This window comes from Zootoca vivipara, chromosome 1 (genome assembly GCF_963506605.1).
Source record: "Zootoca vivipara chromosome 1, rZooViv1.1, whole genome shotgun sequence".
Classification (NCBI taxonomy): domain Eukaryota; kingdom Metazoa; phylum Chordata; class Lepidosauria; order Squamata; family Lacertidae; genus Zootoca; species Zootoca vivipara.
In genome coordinates, this window is record NC_083276.1 from 82,588,514 (window position 1) to 82,612,194 (window position 23,681).

At 43.4% G+C, this 23,681-nt stretch overlaps 3 protein-coding genes across 3 annotated transcripts; 1 reads left to right on the forward strand and 2 right to left on the reverse strand.

The window, feature by feature from the left end:
- Positions 1–618: 618 nt before the first annotated feature.
- On the reverse strand, positions 619–1,554 carry LOC118090933 (olfactory receptor 5V1-like). The gene has a single exon (XM_035127366.2). The coding sequence runs from the start codon at positions 1,552–1,554 to the stop codon at positions 619–621; it is 936 nt and encodes a 311-aa protein (XP_034983257.2).
- A 7,019-nt stretch (positions 1,555–8,573) lies between these two features.
- Positions 8,574–9,518, forward strand: LOC118081490 (olfactory receptor 8U3-like). The gene has a single exon (XM_035108013.2). It carries the CDS (start codon positions 8,580–8,582, stop codon positions 9,516–9,518), a length of 939 nt encoding a protein of 312 aa, XP_034963904.1. The 5' UTR covers positions 8,574–8,579.
- A 9,546-nt stretch (positions 9,519–19,064) lies between these two features.
- On the reverse strand, positions 19,065–20,009 carry LOC132591749 (olfactory receptor 8U3-like). The gene has a single exon (XM_060271866.1). It carries the CDS (start codon positions 20,001–20,003, stop codon positions 19,065–19,067), a length of 939 nt encoding a protein of 312 aa, XP_060127849.1. The 5' UTR covers positions 20,004–20,009.
- Positions 20,010–23,681: the final 3,672 nt, after the last annotated feature.

Sequence of the window (23,681 nt, forward strand, 5' to 3'; positions counted from 1 at the left end):
GAAGGAAGGAAGGAAGGAAGGAAGGAAGGTTGTAGTGACTTTTAGCCATAGGTGCCAAGTTCCAGATTGAAAAATCCGGGATCAGCAGCACCGCGGCACCGGAAGTCGCTTCTACTCACTTCCGGACATGCGTAGAAGCGACTTCCGATGCCGCTGTGCCCATTTCCAAAATGTCCGCCGCGCCAGAAGTCACTTCTACGCACTTCCGGACATGCGTAGAAGCGACTTCTGGCACTGCAGACATTTTGGAAATGGGCACAGCGGCATTGGAAATCACTTCTACGCATGTCCGGAAGTGCATAGAACCGACTTCTGGCGCTGCAGACATTTTTCAAATGAGCACAGCGGCATCGTAAGTCACTTCCATGCATGTCTGGAAGTGCGTAGAAGCGACTTCCAGTGCCGGCATGGCACCAGAAGAACATGGCCGCCGGCAGGAGCTCCATAATCCAGGGGAATACGGGGTATTTTGCCATTCGGGACACCTGCGGGAAACGGTAAGAAACTACGGGGGTTTCCCGGGGAAAACGGGGTACTTGGCAGCTATGCTTTTAGCTCAGAAGTACAAGGTATTTGAAGGACAGTATTCAAGGACAGGGAGGAATGAAACCAGCAACTTCATGAAAATCTTTTCAAACCAAATGCTTTGACCAAGGCCCTCTTAACATCCTTATTCCTCAGACTGTAGATCATAGGGTTTAGCATAGGAGTAACAATCCCATACAACATGGAAACAATTCTGTCCTGTTTGGGTGAATAGCTGGAGGTGGGGCGAACATAGGTGGCAATGGTGGTCCCATAAAACAGGAAAACAACGGTCAGGTGGGAACCGCAGGTAGAAAAAGCTTTGCGCCTTCCCTCAGCAGAGCGCATGCGCAGAATAGCAGAAATGATACACACATAAGAGATCAGCGTGACCAGGAAAGCACCACCTCCTAAAATGCCAGCCACAAGCAGGAGAACCAGTTCTGGGAGAAAAGTAGAGGAGCAAGAGGCAGCCATTAGTGGTGGGATATCACAGTAATATTGGTGAATTTTATTGGGCTCACAGAACGATAATGTAAAGGTCATTGAGGTATGAATCATGGAATTGATGAAGCCGGTTAGCCAGGTCCCAGCAGCCAGCTGAACACACCGCCTTTTCGTCATGATGTTTGTGTAGTGCAAGGGACTGCAGATTGCCACGTAGCGGTCATACGCCATCACTGAGAGCAAGAAGATTTCGGTGCCCACAGCATCAATCAGAAAGAAGAGCTGTAATACACAACCAACAAATGATATTGTCTTGTCCTCCGACATAAAGATCTGGAGCATCTTGGGCACTGTAACTGTGGGGCAAAGGACATCCAGGAAAGATAGGCTGCTGATGAAGAAGTACATGGGGGTCTGGAGGTGACTATCTGTTACTATTGCAATCAGAATTGCCCCATTTCCTGCCAGAGTGATCAAGTAGGTCAGCAGAATCACCACAAAGAGGGTGATTCGCACTTCTGGGAGATCAGAGAGTTCAGTCAAGTAAAAGTCTTTTGCTGTTGTGGTGTTGTCTTTCTGCATTGTCCTCCTGGTCAGGTAGAATGTCTAAAATACAAAGAAAACAAAGCAGATTTTTTTGTAAGTAGGAATGTTGGTTGAAGGACAATATGCAATTGTTTAAGCACCTGACTTTTAATCATAGATGGCCTGATCCTGTTTGTTTCTGATGAATATCTCTCCCGCACATGTGGTCAAAACCTGAATATAGATTCCTTTGGACAACAGAAAAAGCTTTGAAACCATTTTGAGATTATGAATAAAGAAAACCTCATAAAATATAAAATTGAACACAAAATAGGAGAGCATGAAGGACAGCACTATAATCTCTTTTCAAAACCATTCGGGTCTTAACCACAATATTACTGTCAGAAGTTACTGCGGAAAGAGTAATTTTCTTGTACCTACTCAGAGAGGGAGGGAGGCATAGTGGCCAAAGGACTGCTGGAATTCCCCTGGCAAGGTGGAGGGGAGTGTCTTTCTCCCAATTTCCCTCTCCTTTCACAGTTTTTTTTAAAGGAATTTTTGATTAATTGACTGACGGATTGGATTGGAATGGCTTTCTATCCAGCCTTTCCTCCAAGAAGCTCAAGGTGACATACAGTTTTTATTCTCCCCATCTTCTCCTCGCAATCCTGTGAGGTAGGTTAGGTTAAGAGATGGTGGCTGGCCACCACCCAACGAGCTTCCTGGCTGAGTGGGGGATTAAATCCTGGTCTCCCAGACCCTAGCCCAGCACTCTGATCAGCCCATCATATGATGCATGCCAACATCAGGGCTGTGTACCCTCCCCGACCCCTGCTACATTCTAGGGGCCTGTCAAGGGAATGAGAGGGCTCTGGATGCAATGGTTGCAAAACCTCCCTTACCATTCCCAGCACAACCCTGGAACACTGGAGGCAGGGCAAAAAGGAGCAACAACAGGTCTCCCTCATTAGATCTCCCTCTCCTATGGCAGACCTCCGTCTCCACCCATGGAGAGGAAGATCTGCAGAATCTGATGGCCTCGGGTCAGGCACCCCAAGGACCACAGGATTGCAGTCATAATCAAAATGCCCTACCCCTCAAAATTTTACTGCATATACTGCAATGCACACACTTAAATAATCCTGTTCAAAATATTAAGGGGTACCAGAATGATGGGTGGTAGTTAAACAGTAACGCCTAGGAAACATTATAGATTGTGTAGCATTTTGTTTTTAGTTGCTTGACTTCAATATTTATGATCTCTATTAAAAATCCAAGTAGGACCTTCAACAAAATGTTGCAGTGTGGAGTGCTGCAGCCACGGAATATTCAGCCACTTCATTCCATTCTCCTTGCCTACAACAGCGAGTCAGCATTCTGTAGTCACTGAGCATGCTAAGTTCCCATTGGACTGCTCCCCCCCCCTTTCCCTGCTCTTAGACATGGTGCACTTCAGCAAACATTGGAGTTTCCTGTGGCTGGTGGTATCTCCCTGTTGTGTGTGAAAAGTACTACTACACACATGGATAGTACAATATCCACACACAACATAAAGACAGGCACCTCAGAGAATGAGTTTGCTATTAGTATATATTACTCAGAGGAGTAGAAAATCCTCAAAAATTATCATTATTGGATTTAAATTGTATTTCAACCACTATCCATAGTAGTAAAATGGAATCAGCAATGATGAGGGGTTTTCCTGACAGATATTATTATTCAAATCAATTGCTGCAAATGTTAAATTTTCCAAACCATGAGGTGCAAGTTCTTTATGCTTCATAATCACAGATATTCAAAAGAAATTATCAAGTGATGTAAAGGAACTGATCAAAATTCTAGTCCATGTTTCATTGCAAGATACATGTTAAAAGAAGGAGATTAAAAACTTATCAAACCAAGAAAATGTGCTTACCATATAACAACATTACTCTCCAAGTTTATATTATCACTTAATAACAGGCATTTGTATGGCAAGACATTTATCTGCCAAAGCTGCAAAACAGTTTAATAAGAGTAAATGGATTTTAAACTCACCTAATTACAATATATTGCAAAGAGGCTATGATTTCCCCCCAAAACAATCACTAAACCTAAGGTATACATTTCCACATAGAAACTCAACTAAGATTATGACTTCCGATCTCTTATATTTAGTTCACTGAATGAATATAATATGCCCATAACTGAAAAACAGCACTATAGACCTAAAGTGTTTTGACTGCCTAAGATTGGAGACCCAGTAAACTGCATCCACTAGCCTTCCTTGCTTTCCTTGTGAACCGTAGAACCACAGCAACAAACAAGACAGTGGGGGATTTATGTGGAGTGAAGGAAAATGTTGTCACACAGCAATCTGAAGTAATACCTAAGAAGCTCTGCCTCTGTCATGAGTCAGAAGGACAACATCTCCCCCCCCCTTGCCACAGAGGTGGGGGGGGGAGAGAGATGGCATAAACTCTGTATTGGGACACGGGTCTCGGAGGAATCCTGCAGTTGCTGACCTGAAATCTCAGTTGTGCGAAAACTCATTGGGCCAGATCCTGTTTGCCAACACACAGGAAAGAAAAACATTACTTTGGGTAAACAGATTATATTGATTAAAGGTAAAGGTAAAGGGACCCCTGACCATTAGGTCCAGTCGCGGACAACTCTGGGGTTGCGGCACTCATCTCTCTTTACTGGCTAAGGGAGCCGGTGTACAGCTTCTGGGTCATGTGGCCAGCATGACTAAGCCGCTTCTGGCAGACCAGAGCAGCGCACGGAAACGCCGTTTACCTTCTCGCCAGAGCGGTACCTAGTTATCTACTTGCATTTTGACGTGCTTTCGAACTCCTAGGCTGGCAGGAGTTGGGGAGCTCACCCCGTTGCGGGGATTCGATCTGCCGACCTTCTGACTGGTAATCCCTAGGCTCTGTGGTTTAACCCACAGCGCCACCCACGTCATTATATTGATTAAATATAGCAAATTAGAGGATCTGCAAACCAACCTAATTCAATCAGCTTAAGCAAATCAAATGCACCCAGCTGGGCAGGTGAATTGTAATATATGGGGGGGGGATTCTATCACTCTCGGCTCCTGGGCATATTCAGAGTCACTTGCTGCGGCCATACAGAATTGTTTGGAAAGAATCCTCCCTCCCTGCTGGAAACATCTTGATGCTCAGACTATGACCCCACCCCACCCCACCCCGAAGAACACCCCAACCCGTGAAAGATGACTGAAGAGTGCCCTCAACCCAATAATGTCTTAGATATTAAAGCAAGCATGCCTTAATCACTCTCACCTGCCCATACCAAATGCCACAGGAGGTGATCAGCTCCCGCTTGTTCATTTCCAGGGAAACACACAAGAGCTCAAACAGAGCTCTTTGCAGATCCTCCAAGAACATGTTCTGACCTGAAAGATGAACCCCATCACCCTTCAACAACTTCCATGCTATTATCAGGGACTGGGCAGAGGAGGAGGAGGAATGGTGGAGACCGCCTCCCCATCCTGACCCTTCCAGGGAGGAAGAAGAAGAAGAAGAAGAAGACATTATATATTTACAACAGGGATTTGCGGGAGGTCACAGCTCAGAGGCAGATGAGGGGGGAAGTTGGGAAATACAGTAATGGGATAGCCGGAGCAGCAGCTGTCATTAGAAAAACACTCCAGAACCCGGGAAGCCTTAAAAGTAGGGGAGCAAAGAGCTCAAAGACAAAGGGCACTTAGCAGCACCCGCAGAGAAGGTGGTGATGATGATGATGAATAAGGAATGGGAGAAACGGGGGGGGGTGGAGATTCACTCGGAACAACGCCTTTATCCAAGAGGCTGGGTTCTATAGCCTCCGTGTGAAAAGTTTGAAATAAAAAAAGGACTGTAAGAAACTTTTCCTTGTTTTTATACTTTCCTGGGCAACCAGCCGGGAGCCACTGACAGCATCCTGACAGCTATCTTCATTTGCCTCCTAGCCAGAAGCCGCCTGGGGTGGTGGTCTCCACCACTCCCCCTCATCTGGCCAGTCCCTGACAATCAACTATGCTCTGGCAGGGGTGCCAACTTGAATTAAATATTGTGGGGGCCCAGGTAAGACCCGCCCCACATATTTGATCAAATGACGCAGTGCGCACACACCATTTGAATGGGAACGCCCATCAATTTTGTGGGGGTCTGGCCCCCTAAAAAAAAAATATTTATTTTTTTAATATATGTTTATTGGTTTTACAAAATAAGACATAATATCTTTCTTAGGTAATTCCTCTCTAATTATCCCAAGTAAAAAGGCTTCTGGTTTCTTAACAAACGTGTTTTTCAACACTTTCTTCAGTTCATTATAAATCTTGTCCCCAAAGCTCTTTACTTGGGGGCATGTCCACCACATATGGTAAAAGGTTCCTTCCATATTCTTACATTTCCAACATTTATTATCCTGTTTATGACAAATCTTAGCTAATTTTACCGGTGTAAGATACCACCTATACATCATCTTCATGAGATTTTCTTTCAATATATTACATGCGGTAAACTTCATATTCTTCTTCCACAACCTTTCCCAATCTTCTATCATTATATTATGCCCTACATCTTTAGCCCAATCAATCATTACTGATTTCGTTTGTTCGTCTTTGGTGTGCCATTCCAGCAGTAAATTACACATCTTTGAAAGGTTCTTTGTTTTAGACTCTATCAAATCCGTTTCCAATTTGGATTTTTCAGTTTGAAAACCTACTATTTAATCTAGTTTATACAATTCATGTATTTGATGATACTGCAACCAATCATTCAAATTATTCTTCAACTGATCATAAGTCCTTAACTTAAGTTGATCTTTCTCTTCCACCAATAAATCATTATATGTCAGCCACTTGGTCTCCATATTCAACTTTTTGGCCCCCTCAAATAAGAGGCCAGGTTGCTCGCCGGGACAATACGGTTTGAGCATATAACACCAATCCTGTCCTGATTGCACTGGCTACTAATGGGCTCAAACCAAAGTGCTGGTTTTGACCTATAAAGCCTTAAATGGCTCAGGACTGTAATACCTCAAGGACTGCCTCTCCCCATATGAACCAACCCAGACCCTGAGATCATCATCTGAGGCCCTTCTTTGTGTGCCTCCTCCACAAGATGTCTGGAGGCTGGCAACTGAGAATGGGCCTTTTCTGTGGTGGCTCCCCCTCTGTGGAATACTCTCCCCAAGGAGGCTCACCTGAGCCTTCATTACATATTGTTAGGTGCCAGGTGAAAACATTCCTCTTCTCCCAAACCTCTCAATTAAGCCTATTATTTAGGTATAGGTATTGTTTAGTTTGTTATTGTGCTATGTATTTTTGTATTTTTTACCGTAAACCACCATGTGATTCACAGATGAAGGGAAGTATAAAAATTTAATTAATAAATAATAAATCAATGCATTCAGTTAAGCCTGCCCAGCCCCACTCCCTTTTATTTTTAAGGGGAAAGGGTTATATGAACCACTCCGTTACCTGTGTACACATTCTGTGTACCTGTTATTACATTGTATTGCATTGTACTGTATTATATTATATTATATTATATTTATTATATTATATTATACTATACAGTGGTACCTCTACTTACGAATTTAATGTGTTCCGAACGCACATTCGTAAGTAGAAAAAAATTGTAAGTCGAATCCCATAGGAATGCATTGGGAGAAAAAAATCGTTAAGTCGAAGCAACCCTATCTAAAAATTCGTAAGTAGAAAAAATCCTATCTAAACCGCATCTAAGATGGTGGACGGAGCATCATTCGTAAGTACAGTGGTACCTTGGTTTATGAACACTAATTGGTTCCGGAAGTCTGTTCATAAACTGAAGCGTTCATAAACTGAAGCGAACTTTCCCATTGAAAGTAATGGAAAGTGGATTAATCCTTTCCAGACGGGTCCATGGAGTACTCAACCTGAAGCGTACTTAACCCGAAGCATGGGTGTAATTGGTTCTGGAAGTCTGTTCATAAACTGAAGCGTTCATAAACTGAAGCGAACTTTCCCATTGAAAGTAATGGAAAGTGAATTAATCCGTTCCCGATGGGTCCGCGGCGTTCATAAACCAAAAATTCATAAACCAAGGTGTTCATAAACCGAGGTTCCACTATAGAAACATTTGTAAGTAGAGTTATTTGTAAGTAGATGTACCATTATATTATATTATATTATATTATATTATATTATATTATATTATATTATATTATATTATATTATATTATATTATATTATATTATATTATATTATATTATTATACCGTATTATATTATATATATATATATATATATATATATATATATATATATATATATATAAAATTATATAATTATATATAATACAGTACAGCTGGGCACATTGCAAAGTGCCTTGCAATTGAGCCACTCATCATCTTAATTTGCCCAGAGGCATAGATACATCTTAATTAGCATTTAAAAAAATATTGTCATGTGATAATCTCTAATGAAAAATGAAACATGCTTTTTTGTGGGGAATCTTTGAAAACAGTTTTGGCCCAATTTAACAGAGGTGGCCACACACCCCGGTCATCCTGATTGGTCAGCCTGGGGGCGTGACACAGCTGGGAGTCCCAATGATGCAGACGGCATCCCTCCGCCCACAGCCGGGTCACCAGGAGGCCCAGAGGCCCTCCCGCAATGCCGTCCCCCAAGTAAGAGGAGCGGACTTCTTGAAACTTACATAGATGGCATCTTTCCCCCTTGCAAATACAGTGGTACCTCAGGTTACAGACGCTTCAGGTTACAGACGCTTCAGGTTACAGACTCCGCTAACCCAGAAATAGTAACTCGGGTTAAGAACTTTGCTTCAGGGTGAGAACAGAAATCGTGCAGCGGCGGCAGCGGGAGGCCCCATTAGTTAAAGTGGTACCTCATTGATTAGGTTCCATGTTGTTATTTTTCTCAGATGTTTTATTCGTAGATGGAGACATTGATACCATGATCCACTGATATGAAGACACGTTCCATTGCAGAAATACCAAAAGGTTCTTAGTGTGGCCGTTTTCCCTAGTCATTCCTATTTCCCCTCCACTTTTCTGAGGAATAGAGACTGCACATCATCAAATAACAAAATGGCAGGAGAAAATCATACTGTGGTGGCAGAATTTTTCCTCTCAGGCCTCACAGAAAATCCTAAGGTGGCCCTTATTTGTTTTCTCTTCTTTCTAGCAATGTACCTGGTCACTTGTGTGGGGAATCTCGGGATGATTGCCTTGATTAGAATCGATTCCCGACTCCATACCCCTATGTACTATTTCCTCAGCAACTTAGCTTTTGTGGATTTCTGCTATTCCTCAACTATAACTCCCAAGACACTGGTGAATTTCTTAGCTGTCAGGAAAGCCATTTCATTTGGTGGCTGCATTGCACAATTGTTCAGCTTTGTCCTGACTGCAAGCGTTGAGTGCCTTCTGCTGGCTGTCATGGCCTATGACCGATATGTGGCCATTTGTAACCCACTCCTCTATACAGTCATAATGACAAAGAAGGTCTGCGCTCAGCTGGTAGGCATTACCTATCTTATCGCCTTGATCCATGCTCTTGCCCAAACTATCTCCACATTCAGGCTCTCCTTCTGTGCCTCCAATGTCATCAATCATTATTTCTGTGACATTCCTCCTCTCATAAAGCTCTCCTGCAGCGATACCTACAGCAATGAGATTGTGCTTTACACCTTTGGCACTTTCCATGGCATCTTCACCTCAGCAGAGATTGTTGTCTCCTATGTGTACATCATCTCCACGATCTTGCATATTCGCTCTTCAGAAGGCAGACGCAAAGCCTTCTCTACCTGTGCCTCTCACCTCACAGCTGTCTTGATATTTTATGGAACCACAGTGTTCATGTATGTCCGGCCAATTTCAAGCTACTCTCTGGGCCGAGACAAAGTGATCTCTGTGTTCTACACAGTGGTGATCCCCATGCTGAATCCCCTGATCTACAGCCTGAGGAATAAGGAGGTGAAGGATGCGCTGATGAGATTCTCAGGAAGGCTGAAGTTTTCTCAATAAGCAAATGTAGTACATGGACAGAAACCCTGGTTAGAATAGATTGTTTCGTGCATCACTGGTACTCCTAACTGTGCAAAATTGAAATAAAACAAAAAATGTGCTTGTTTTTAACGTTGGTATACTGTCCAATAACTCTGGGTGGCAAATATTACAGTTTATAAGCCTTGAAAAAATGTAACATGTGAATCAAGGGGGAAAAGCAACGAATCCATATTTATTTTTAAAAAATAGAAGAGATAAAATAACCAGCTGAAAACTATATAAAACAGCATTTAAAAGCACTAAAAGATTGTAAGAATTCAAAATACCTGGGAAAATAACAAGGTATCAGCTGGTGCTGAAAGAGCAGGTGAGCCTCTCTGGAGAGGGGTACATTGCCCAAAAGACCCTCTATTCAGTAACCATGTACTGCAGCTCATTTAGTGGGGACCAACCAGAAAAGGGTCTCTGAAGATGACTTTAGGTCCAGATAGGCATATATGGATGGTGGTAATAATCATGTAAGCCAGCCCCAAACCATTTAGGGCTTTAAAGGTTAAAATCAGTAGACCTATTGAAATGAATGGGCATGACTAAGTTAGGATAATTGCAGTGGGGCGGCTATGAGTAAAAAAATAGTTGAATGTCACTCATTCAGATTTTATCAAATGTTGCATTGTGTAAGAAAACACTACTAATGGTGACCCACTTCATTGTGGGCCCTTGTGCAAAATATAGTTTGGGCACCCAGTTTAGTTGGATTATACAGAGCAAAGGAAGCAGCGACCTAGGCAAATAGTTCATTTATGAAGCAGAAAACCCATTAAAAAATAAAAATAAAACTCACAAAACAGCTGTCAAGAAGACCAGGTCTCTAAAACCTAGGATTCAGCCCCTTGGCAGTTTAGCAGGTGCCAATTGGACAGAGATGAAAAAAGGCAACTCTTGCAAAGTGGTACACTTCCACCACTCCTGTAGTTCAACCAGCCTAAGCCAAGAGACCCCCAGACTTTACCAAACAACCTCAAGACTCCCAAAAAGCAAGAGCTAAGAACCATGCTCTCTGCCTTGAGGGCCTTGAGTCCACAAGGTTACCCAGTAGCAGTTTAACCAACAGGCCAATTAACTGGATCCACCACCATGGCTTTCCCCAAGAAACCACACCAAGGATTGAAGATGTAGATTTATTGTAATAATTAAAACTGACAGCAAAAAAGACAGAACCTGCGTGCCAGTGAGAAATATATTGCTTAAAAAAAAACTGTTTAGAGACAAGGTTCCCAACGTGGGGCACACACCCCACAGGGGGGCAATTTGTTTTTTAGGGTGGGGGCAATTTGGAAGCTTGTTTAGACCAAATTAATGACCTTTTAGGCTTCCTCCATGTGAATAGGAGTTCACTTTTTGAATAATAAGAATTATATGTCACGGGGGGAGGGCGGGCATCAGAATTTTACAGATGCTTAGGTGGGGCATGGCCAAAAAAGGTTGGGAACTACTGGTTTAGAGCATAAAGTACAATTGGGAATTATAATACAGTACAGAAATAAAACAATAAAGCTAACTTAATCTAGCTCTAATACATACCAACAGAGCCCTCCCTCAGGAAGAAAACACAAAGGTGTCAGTTAAGGTATGAGGCACAAGACAAAGAAATACAGTGGTACCTTGGGTTACAAACGCTTCAGGTTACAGACTCTGCTAACGCAGAAATAGTACCCCGGGTTAAGAACTTTGCTTCAGGATGAGAACAGAAATCGTGCTCTGGCGGCGCAGCAGCAGCAGCAGCAGCAGCAGCAGGAGCCCCCATTAGCTAAAGTGGTACCTCAGGTTAAGAACAGTTTCAGGTTAAGAATGGACCTCCAGAACGAATTAAGTTCTTAACCCGAGGTACCACTGTATCCCACATGATACCAGGGGGCAACATCAGCTTGTTGGAGGGAAGTTTACATACATATATGGTGGTTTTGCAAATCTGTTCACCCATTTGGGGCTTTGGTATTCAAAGAATTGAGTTTAATAGAAAAAGCAGGCCTGCAAACTTCCCCTCAACTTACTTTACTTGCAATAAAGAACATGTCTGCTCCACCAATTTTTCATAAAGTCCTTTTAACATTCCTCCTCGTGGTGGCATGTATGGAAATAGCCATGTGATGGCGCACTACCTTGGGCTTGAACATTGAAGCAGAGTACTGCAGAGCATGGACAATAGCCCTGGCTGAGAAGACATAACACATTCATGTGACCAAAGGGAATTCTAACTCCCATCAGTTCTATTAAGTGTGGCAACCATTTTTGGATGACATGCATCAAGAAGATTGTGCTTAATAATAATAACAATAACAATAACAATAACAATAATAATAATTTATTTATACATTGCCCATCTGGCTGGGTTTCCCCAGCCACTCTGGGCGGCTTCCAACAGAAAAATAAAATAATTGATTAAACATTAAAAGCCTCCCTAAACAGGGCTGCCTTCAGATGTCTTCTAAAAATCTGGTAGCTGTTTTTCTCTTTGACATCTGATGGGAGGGCATTCCACAGGACGGGCGCCACCACCGAGAAGGCCCTCTGCCTGGTTCCCTGCAACCTGGCTACTCGCAATGAGGGAACCACCAGAAGGCCCTCGGTACTGGACCTCAGTGTCCGGGCAGAACGATGGGGGTGGAGATGCTCCTTCAGGTATACTGGACCGAGGCTATTTAGGGCTTTAAAGGTCAGCACCAACACTTTGAATTGTGCTCGGAAACAGACTGGGAGCCAATGTAGATCTTCCAAGACCGGTGTTATGTGGTCTCGGCGGCCGCTCCCAGTCTCCAGCCTAGCTGCCGCATTCTGGATTAGTTGTAGTTTCCAGGTCACCTTCAAAGGTAACCCCACGTAGAGCGCATTGCAGTAGTCCAAGCGAGAGATAACTAGAGCATGCACCACCCTGGCGAGACAGTCTGCAGGCAGGTAGGGTCTCGGCCTGTGTACCAGATGGAGCTGGTAGACAGCCACCCTGGACACAGAATTAACCTGTGCCTCCATGGACAGCTGTGAGTCCAAAATGACTCACAGGCTGCGCACCTGGTCCTTCAGGGGCACAGTTATCCCATTCAGGACCAGGGAGTCTTCCACACCTGCCCGCTTCCTGTCCCCCACAAACAGAATTTCTGTCTTGTCAGGATTCAACCTCAATCTGTTAGCCGCCATCCATCCTCCAAGAGAACTCAGGCAATATGTGGGGAAAAAATAATTGGAGTGAACTATAAGAATTTGGTTCAATATTTTTAAGAAAAGTAATTGATGTGTTGGGAGTTGTGTTGTTTTATGTGTAATGTGAAAAATGAAAAAAAATTAAATAATAATAATAATTTAATGCATACGGTAGAGGAGCCATCCTGGCGAGAATATGAACTAGCCCATTTTATCTGGTATGATTAGCTTACAGGGACGGAACCATGCTGTGGGAAAATAGGGGGGCAGATCTGGGCAAGATAAGGAGGAGGAATCGTGGGTCATTTTTGTCATGATGCACAGGCATGCCAAGGTGTCATGTCCAAACCAGCATTCGCTCCAGAGAACCTGCATCTGCCTTTCTCTAATTTGAAGCAACGTCTTTGAAACGGAGTTGAATTTTAACAAGGCACTGAGGAGCCAATTTGCCAGAACTTTCAGACTTCTTGCATAAGTTACATAATGGCAGGCTGGCAAGCAATAACTTTTTAATCATGCCCGCGAGGGCTTATTAGTATAGCTGGGAGTTGACACAGTTGCCGGAGATATGAGTCAATTACCTTAAACTGATCACCTCAAATCCAGAGGCAGAAGAGCTCAAAGGGGAAAACCCCTGGAGTCTTCATTTTTGTTTTCTTGCCAGAATTGGGACCATTAGGCTGAAGCAGTGCACACAATCTCTATGGTGCATGTCTTTGTTCCCAAGAAAGGAGCAAGAATTGGCTACAGAAAATTCCCTAGGAGAGATTGGTAAGGGGAAGAAAAACTACTTGTATGATCTCCAACTCTGAGACTACACAGAACATTAATCATGCACTTCTATTTTCTATTCTATTACACATGACAGAGTGAATCACCTCCGAGTATGAGTACCATTCTTGTTAGCCACACGTCCCCATCTTCCCAGTCTGGGCCTGCCATTTGTCCTATCCCCTGCTGACCCCACAGGGGAAAAACACAGAACATAGAGTTTAAACTGAGAGTTGCCTATAAGGGGGCCCCTGACCATCAGGTCCAGTCGTGTCTGACTCTGGGGTTGCGGCACTCATCTCGCTCTATAGGCCGAGGGAGCCGGTGTTTGTCCGCAGACAGCTTCCGGGTCATGTGGCCAGCATGACAAAGCTGCTTCTGGCAAACCAGAGCAGCGCACGGAAACGCCGTTTACCTTCCCGCCGGAGCGGTCCCTATTTATCTACTTGCACTTTGATGTGCTTTCGAACTGCTAGGTAGGCAGGAGCTGGGACCGAGCAATGGGAGCTCACCCCATTGCAGGGATTCGAACAGCCGACCTTCTGATCAGCAAGCCCTAGACACCTGGGTCCCTGAGAGTTGCTTATAGAAAGCAGCTATATGAAAATCCAAGCATGGTGTATTTGCTAGAACACAGCAGAAGTTATGGGAAAGGGGCATTAATTCATGCTACTCAAAGCTGAAGCTTCAGCCATTCATGCATTCCCATTGCCAGGGTGGCCCATCCAGTTTCACTGCCTGAAAAAAGATCTCATGACAGCTCTATGAGCTCCCACGAGCAGGGGCGGAGGAAGTGGGGTGCAATGGGTGCAGATCGCCCTGGGTGTCACCACTGGGGGGGGTGACAAAATGCCAGGCGGCACTCACCGCGGGGCTTGCAGCGCGCCCGAGCCTCGCGTCTCTCCTGGGAGAGATGTGGCAGCCTGGGGGGGGTGCAGGCTCTGCACTGCCCAAACAGTCCACCCACTGCCTCTCCCCCCCCCCCAGCTGTAGGGCGGCTGAGTGGGAGGAGGCAGGCAGACTACGGAGGCCTCGCGGTGCGCCCCACCCCTATGGTAAGGTTACCAGGGTTTTTTCAATGAATCCCGGGACACTTTTCAACTTCAATGGATTTTGTATGGGGACAGATTGGTAAATCCGGGGACTGTCCCCAGGAAACGGGGGCGTCTGGTAACCTTACCCTATGGGCGGCTTGCCCTGCCCCTATGGACTGCTTGTCGTGTCTCTGGGTGTGCCGCCCCAGGCGCCTGAGTGCTGCCCATGAGATCTTGACGGAAGCTGCACCCACCACAGCCGCAACAGCCGCACAACCCCAGCAGTGACAGGGGTAGGTCTATGGAGGCACAGCTTCATGGGATTCCAGATCCCCCAAGTGTCCCTATTTTCCAGAGACAATCCCAGATATACAGAATCCATCCTGGTTTCTGATTTGAATGCCCTACTTCTCTTTAAAGGTAAAGAGAAATTACCTGAAATATTTCTCTTCAACACGGAAGTGTATTTTATACCCGGTTATTTATTGATCTGGCTTCTCACGTGAGAATCATCAACCCCTGTCTGTAAGGCCCCTCTCCCTAGTATCACGTCCATAACTTGAGGTTGCACCACTTTCTCACTTTTTCCAAGGCCTCTGGTTGTTAGGTCAGGACCATTCTACTCTCCATCACCACTTTCTCACCTTTTCCAAGGCCTCTGGTTAATGGGTTAGTTACCCTCTTACCCTTGCTCATAGCATAACTGGTTTTCCTGGCGGCTGGTATTTTTTATTTCTCTTTCCCTTCAGACCACATCTCAAGTGCTCCTACTGATCCGATTTCTAGCCTGGAGTAACAGTGCAATGGACTTCGCGCAAGCTACCTATATGGTATTATAGCACAGCGCTGCACCAGTTTAGCACAGCGCGTTTAGCACAGTTTAGCACAGCGCTGCACCAGTTTAGCACAGCGCGCGGGAGACTCACTTAGCAGGGAGCTCGGTTCACGAGGGCCGGATAAACGGGGCCCATGGGCCGTATCCGGCCCATGGGCCAGAGGTTGCCAACCTCTGTTCTGGAGGTTCCCTCACTGCGAGAAACGAAGTTACAGGGAACCAGGCAGAGGGCCTTCCCGCCCTGTGGAACACCCTCCCTTCAGATGTCAAGGAAATAAACAACTATCTGACTTTTAGAAGACAACTGAAGGCAGCCCTGTTTAGGGAAGCGTTTAATATTTGATGAATTATTGTATTTTAATATTTTGCTGGAAGCCGCCCAGGGTGGCTGGGGAAACCCATCCAGATGGGCTATTATTATTATTATTATTATTATTATTATTATTATTATTATTATTATTATTTCCCTTTTAGCACAATTGGAGGTGTCTTCATGTTTTACAGGCCCATGCTTTAAGCCAAGGTTGGCGGTAGTAGTGGACTGTGGCCTTCTTGATGTTGTTGGGACTCCCAACTCCCACCAACCTCAGCCAGCATGGCCAATGGTCAGGGATTGGTGGGAGCTTGTAGCTCAGTAACATTTGGTGGGCCATAAGTACCCCACCCCTGGCTTAGATCATCCGCCTTTGGAGTTGCCTGGCTCAAGTTCCTAAGGCTCTATGTTGTTTCTCAAGTCTCCATCATTATACAGGGTGCTTTACACTGCAACATAAGCAACAGAGACATGTCCCTGTCCCAAATTTTGTAAGAAGGGAGCGGAGTGCCTGGCGGAAAGAGGGCCAAAAAAAATAGGAGACAAATACGTGTAAATGCAGCTGCACTTATTTAGGCTTAGCTCAAGTAAAGAGTGAAACCGAAAGGGCATCACAGAACAAAAAGGCTTTGAAAAAGAAGCTTGGAGGAAACAACTATTGTATATCACTAGCTTAGAGTTCAGAAACAATAGCTTGAATCTCCTATATTGTGAATAACATTGCACGGACGGCCTATAGATGGATCTTTGGTGACATCTAGTGGCTGGTTTAAAAAAATGTATTCATTCAGTCTTCTCAAACCAAAGGAATGGGAAGTTTTTTTCAATTCTAGGCCCGTTTAGATTTTAAAGGATCAAATACCAGGTGAAGAAACTATGTGGAGGTTATACTCAGCAGTATTCTGCTTCTCTGTCCATTACTAATAAAGGATGCAATACCCCACATTATTGTTGAGGAGTGCTGACAATCGACATGCTGCTGGCTTGCCACTCAACCATACCCTAGTCATGAGTTAGGCCAGTGTTTCTCAACCAGTGTGCCTCCAGATGTTTTGGGACTACAACTCCCATCATCCCTAGCTAGCAAGACCAGTGGTCAGGAATGATGGGAGTTGTAGTCCCAAAACATCTGGAGGCACACTGGTTGAGAAACACTGAGTTAGGCTTCCCTCTTGCCTTCAGAAGTTTTGTTAAGTATCTTTCCATAAGAACAACCCCTCAAATTGATAATCCCGTCACACAAGAGAGGGGAAAGCAATGGGGCAAAAGCAAAGCTGCTTAGACCAATGAACTAGCAGCAAATCACTTAGTCCCATGCTTTCTAGGCATGTGACAGGCAGAAGTATGGACAAACCCTTCTTGCATTGCTAGGCTATGTAATATAAAGTTACCCATACAGTGGTACCTCTGGTTAAGAACTTAATTCGTTACGGATGTCCGTTCTTAACCTGAAACTGTTCTTTACCTGAGACACCACTTTAGCTAATGGGGGCTCCTGCTGCTGCTGCTGCTGCTGCGCCGCCAGAGCACGATTTCTGTTCTCATCCTGAAGCAAAGTTCTTAACCCGGGGTACTATTTCTGCGTTAGCAGAGTCTGTAACCTGAAGCGTTTGTAACCCAAGGTACCACTCTATTTCTTTGTCTTGTGCCTCATACCTTAACTGACACCTTTGTGTTTTCTTCCTGAGGGAGGGCTCTGTTGGTATGTATTAGAGCAGGCATCCCCAAACTGCGGCCCTCCAGATGTTTTGGCCTACAACTCCCATGATCCCTAGCTAACAGAACCAGTGGTTGGGGAAGATGGGAATTGTAGTCCAAAACATCTGGAGGGCCGAAGTTTGGGGATGACTGTATTAGAGCTAGATTAAGTTAGCTTTATTGTTTTATTTCTGTACTGTATTATAATTCCCAATTGTACTTTATGCTCTAAACCAGTAGTTCCCAACCTTTTTTGGCCATGCCCCACCTAAGCATCTGTAAAATTCTGATGCCCGCCCTCCCCCCGTGACATATAATTCTTATTATTCAAAAAGTGAACTCCTATTCACATGGAGGAAGCCTAAAAGGTCATTAATTTGGTCTAAACAAGCTTCCAAATTGCCCCCACCCTAAAAAACAAATTGCCCCCCTGTGGGGTGTGTGCCCCACGTTGGGAACCTTGTCTCTAAACAGTTTTTTTTTAAGCAATATATTTCTCACTGGCACGCAGGTTCTGTCTTTTTTGCTGTCAGTTTTAATTATTACAATAAATCTACATCTTCAATCCTTGGTGTGGTTTCTTGGGGAAAGCCATGGTGGTGGATCCAGTTAATTGGCCTGTTGGTTAAACTGCTACTGGGTAACCTTGTGGACTCAAGGCCCTCAAGGCAGAGAGCATGGTTCTTAGCTCTTGCTTTTTGGGAGTCTTGAGGTTGTTTGGTAAAGTCTGGGGGTCTCTTGGCTTAGGCTGGTTGAACTACAGGAGTGGTGGAAGTGTACCACTTTGCAAGAGTTGCCTTTTTTCATCTCTGTCCAATTGGCACCTGCTAAACTGCCAAGGGGCTGAATCCTAGGTTTTAGAGACCTGGTCTTCTTGACAGCTGTTTTGTGAGTTTTATTTTTATTTTTTAATGGGTTTTCTGCTTCATAAATGAACTATTTGCCTAGGTCGCTGCTTCCTTTGCTCTGTATAATCCAACTAAACTGGGTGCCCAAACTATATTTTGCACAAGGGCCCACAATGAAGTGGGTCACCATTAGTAGTGTTTTCTTACACAATGCAACATTTGATAAAATCTGAATGAGTGACATTCAACTATTTTTTTACTCATAGCCGCCCCACTGCAATTATCCTAACTTAGTCATGCCCATTCATTTCAATAGGTCTACTGATTTTAACCTTTAAAGCCCTAAATGGTTTGGGGCCGGCTTACATGATTATTACCACCATCCATATATGCCTATCTGGACCTAAAGTCATCTTCAGAGACCCTTTTCTGGTTGGTCCCCACTAAATGAGCTGCAGTACATGGTTACTGAATAGAGGGTCTTTTGGGCAATGTACCCCTCTCCAGAGAGGCTCACCTGCTCTTTCAGCACCAGCTGATACCTTGTTATTTTCCCAGGTATTTTGAATTCTTACAATCTTTTAGTGCTTTTAAATGCTGTTTTATATAGTTTTCAGCTGGTTATTTTATCTCTTCTATTTTTAAAAAATAAATATGGATTCGTTGCTTTTCCCCCTTGATTCACATGTTACATTTTTTTCAAGGCTTATAAACTGTAATATTTGCCACCCAGAGTTATTGGACAGTATACCAACATTAAAAACAAACACATTTTTTGTTTTATTTCAATTTTGCACAGTTAGGAGTACCAGTGATGCACGAAACAATCTATTCTAACCAGGGTTTCTGTCCATGTACTACATTTGCTTATTGAGAAAACTTCAGCCTTCCTGAGAATCTCATCAGCGCATCCTTCACCTCCTTATTCCTCAGGCTGTAGATCAGGGGATTCAGCAGGGGGATCACCACTGTGTAGAACACAGAGATCACTTTGTCTCGGCCCAGAGAGTAGCTTGAAATTGGCCGGACATACATGAACACTGTGGTTCCATAAAATATCAAGACAGCTGTGAGGTGAGAGGCACAGGTAGAGAAGGCTTTGCGTCTGCCTTCTGAAGAGCGAATATGCAAGATCGTGGAGATGATGTACACATAGGAGACAACAATCTCTGCTGAGGTGAAGATGCCATGGAAAGTGCCAAAGGTGTAAAGCACAATCTCATTACTGTAGGTATCGCTGCAGGAGAGCTTTATGAGAGGAGGAATGTCACAGAAATAATGATTGATGACATTGGAGGCACAGAAGGAGAGCCTGAATGTGGAGATAGTTTGTGCAAGAGCATGGATCAAGGCGATAAGATAGGTAATGCCTACCAGCTGAGCGCAGACCTTCTTTGTCATTATGACTGTATAGAGGAGTGGGTTACAAATGGCCACGTATCGGTCATAGGCCATGACAGCCAGCAGAAGGCACTCAACGCTTGCGGTCAGGACAAAGCTGAACAATTGTGCAATGCAGCCACCAAATGAAATGGCTTTCCTGACAGCTAAGAAATTCACCAGTGTCTTGGGAGTTATAGTTGAGGAATAGCAGAAATCCACAAAAGCTAAGTTGCTGAGGAAATAGTACATAGGGGTATGGAGTCGGGAATCGATTCTAATCAAGGCAATCATCCCGAGATTCCCCACACAAGTGACCAGGTACATTGCTAGAAAGAAGAGAAAACAAATAAGGGCCACCTTACGATTTTCTGTGAGGCCTGAGAGGAAAAATTCTGCCACCACAGTATGATTTTCTCCTGCCATTTTGTTATTTGATGATGTGCAGTCTCTATTCCTCAGAAAAGTGGAGGGAAAATAGGACCACACTAAGAACCTTTTGGTATTTCTGCAATGGAACGTGTCTTCATATCAGTGGATCATGGTATCAATGTCTCCATCTGAGAAAAATAACAACATGGAACCTAATCAATGATAATCCTGAGCAATGTTAATAATTCTAACTAACAATAAATAATATGTAAATGCAAGTTGAAAACTGGATGAAGATAATGTATAACAAATATGTATGTGTTTTTCTTTGTCAGTATGTGTTCCCTCCAACATTCTTTTGAGAAAGAAAGTGCTAAGAATTAAACTGTCCTTGATTGCTGTGACCTCTTTCAAATCTCAGTTGACATATCCATTTCTCTAGCACTAACTGTTCCAGACTCTTTCACTGAAAATATATAAATATAATTGAACCCACATAAATCAGTACTGTATATCAAAGATTCCTATTGTATAACAGTCATTATCTCAGTTTAGAACTGTAACATGTCTATTCAGAGTTCAAAGGGACTTACTCCCAAGTAAGTGTGCACAGAATTATACTGATTTGGGTGTAAACCCTACTTACTTCTGAGTAGACAGTATTTATTTATTTTAAAAAAAACCCTCAAAGTGGTACACAAAGACATGTGCAATAACAAGACACAAACATCACAAAAGGTTCTTCAGCAAAGTACCGGTAATCCTATCATCTTCGAATGTGACAGCTATCAATAAATACAATTTTAAAAAGCAAATATTGAATTAATTACCCACACTTTACTTTTAATGTAGTTATAAGGAATGTTTACAGTTCAAGGCATATAATTGGCATTGCTTGGGGGTGTTGGTGAGTGAAAAAGACAGACTAAGTAGTGACTTTTTATAAGCTTGCTAATTTAGTCCATGGAATAAGATATTGCATGATTAGATAGATAGATAGATAGATAGATAGATAGATAGATGATAGATAGATAGATAGATAGCAGCATTTATAAGACCTTAACTGGTTCAGACTCTTTGCTCCATCTGAAAAATGAAGCCTGACTAGAGCAGATTACCTTTTTGTTGTCTAGCTCAGGTATGCAATTAGGTCCACAGATGACACTGGCCCACAAAACAGCTTACAAAATACTTCCCCTTTCACATGCACCTTTGTTAATCATTATTTATTTGTAAATCTTGTCTGCTTGTGCACCTAGATTCTTAGGTGTGATATTCATAACCCTGATCTACTTTTTTATTTGCTTCGATCCTCACATATTTCCTCTGAACATCGTCCTTTCAAAATATATGAAATATTATTTCGCAAAGCCACAGAGCCAACACCCGACTGCCATCTGCAAACAGAGCTGTTGGTTCATAAGAACATTATAATACAAGGGATGGCAGATTGCCATGTACCGGTCGTATGCCATGACAGCCAGCAGGATGAATTCGATTCCTCCCAGAGACAGGGAGATGTACATCTGTGCCATGCAGCCCACAAAGGAGATGGCTTTGCGCTCTGCCAGGAAGTTGGACAGCATTTGAGGAATGATTGTGGTGGTGTAGCACATGTCCAGGAAGTAGAGGTGGCTCAGAAAATAATACATAGGTGTGTGCAAGTGTGGGTCCCCTCTTATCGCCAGTATGATGAGAATATTCCCTGCCAAGGTCACAAGATACATCCCCAGAAAAAGAGCAAAGAGGACTTTCTGAGTCAAGCCCAAAATCCACGTTCCAGGATTTCCACTTCTCATATTGTATCCAGATTCACATATCATCTATGTCATAGCAACAACAAAAAAAGATGGCGATGATTTAGTTTTCCTTTCTTAATAATTGCTATAACCATTACATGGCTGGAAAAGGATAGAAGTCTATCTCTTCTAGCTTTCTGTGACCAGCAATGGCCAACTTCCCAAGCAAAGCATGATAGGAATTGCTGCCCCCTACAAATGATCGCCCAGTATGTCATAATGACACATGCATTATTTGCGAATAGGGACTCAGCATGGTGCAAACAAAAGCAGAGCTTTGCAGGAGAAAAAGTAGGGAGGGAAATAACAACACTTTACCTACCGTAATTAATTTCTCCAAATAAGATTTTTATATAGATATAGCTATCCTGTATTTGATATACATACGATACCTATGGAATAGCAATTTCTCAATTTTCTTCCCTTTAAGTAATGCAGAATCATAAAGGATCACATTGTCTCTAAAATCAACAGAATTCTTGGGACTTAAGCCAGACTTGATGAAATGCTCACCTCGTCTTCATTCATTCATTCAAAAAGAAGAAAAACCTCTCAGAAAAGAAAAAAACTACAACATCCCAAGGCAACTATTGGCATTCTTTGGAATTAAAATTGTAATATAATAAAACACAGACAGAGCAACAGGAGCTCACCACCGTCACTTGGATTAAAAATGTCGACCTTTCGATCAGCAAGCCCAAGAGGCTCCGTGGTTTAGACGACAGCGCCACCCGCATCCCTAAGCTAGCCATATGCATTCATTCCAATGGGCCTACTCTTTGATGTACATTCTGCAAGCTTCTCTGTTTCTGGCCAGAGATGCAAAAAGCATCTGGGAGTGAGCTCTTCATACCTGCACTTCTGGCTTTCTGGCCTCTAGAATTTCCAGAAAGTGTTCTCAGTTTTTCACCCCATATGAAATCTGTAGGGCCTCTGAGATTGGTTCCCACAAGTCCAATTACAGTATTTTCCCTTTGCACAGCACAGCATATTTCACTTTGACTTTTGGTTCTGCTTCTGTGCCAAACATAATAAATTGATGAATGCCTTTTTCATAGTCCTATGCAATGCACCTAGCTCAGTTGGTAGAGCAGGAGGCTCTTAATCTCAAGGTCATGGGTTCGAGCCCAATGTTGGACAAAGGATTCCTGCATTGCAGCAGGGTGGATTAGATGACTCTTGTGGTTCCTTTCAACTCTACAATTCTATGATTCCATCAGAGAGTCAGTCCATGTGTTGGACAAGAAAAATCCAGGACAGTTGGGGAACTCAGCTGGGGAAGAGCAGCCAGCGTAAAAGAAAAGGGGAATACAGAAAGAGTTTCTTTTGTTATAGCCCAAACATTTAATTAATATTAATTTAATTAAAATCATTTCTATATCTATATAAATAAAAATGTAAAATGTCCATGTTTGTGTACGACCAGTAATCTCTGAAACTGCTTGACCGATTGCGTTGAAATTTTGACACAACGTTGCATTCCAATACCGGAGTGTTTGTATGAACTTAGATTATATAGATGTCACACCTGTCACAGGTTAAAAACATGATTTTGTGTAAAAATAGCACCATCTGTTGGATGTCAAAGGAACAGGCGCCATATCCTTTTGTGTATTTCCCAGCTTTTCCCCTCATCTGCCTCTGAGCTGTCATCTCCCTCAAACCTCAAACCCCTGTTGTAATTCTGAACTGTCTTCTTCTCTGGAAGGGTCAGGCTGGGGAGGCAGTCTCCACCATTCCTCCTCTGCCCAGTCCCTGACACACAGTGTAAAATTTCAAAGTAAAGTCCTTGGAGAAAAGGAAGGTTTTTGCCTGGTGCCTAAAGGTGTATAATGAAGGTGCCAGGGGAGTCTCCCTGGAGAGAGCATTCCACAAACAGGGAGCAACTGCAGAAAAGGCCTATTCTCATGTTACCACCCTCCAGACATCTTGT

Excerpts from the sequence above, each read along its gene's own strand:
- LOC118090933 (XM_035127366.2), bottom strand. The coding sequence starts at position 1,554 with ATGCAGAAAGACAACACCACAACAGCAAAAGACTTTTACTTGACTGAA.
- LOC118081490 (XM_035108013.2), top strand. The coding sequence starts at position 8,580 with ATGGCAGGAGAAAATCATACTGTGGTGGCAGAATTTTTCCTCTCAGGC.
- LOC132591749 (XM_060271866.1), bottom strand. The coding sequence starts at position 20,003 with ATGGCAGGAGAAAATCATACTGTGGTGGCAGAATTTTTCCTCTCAGGC.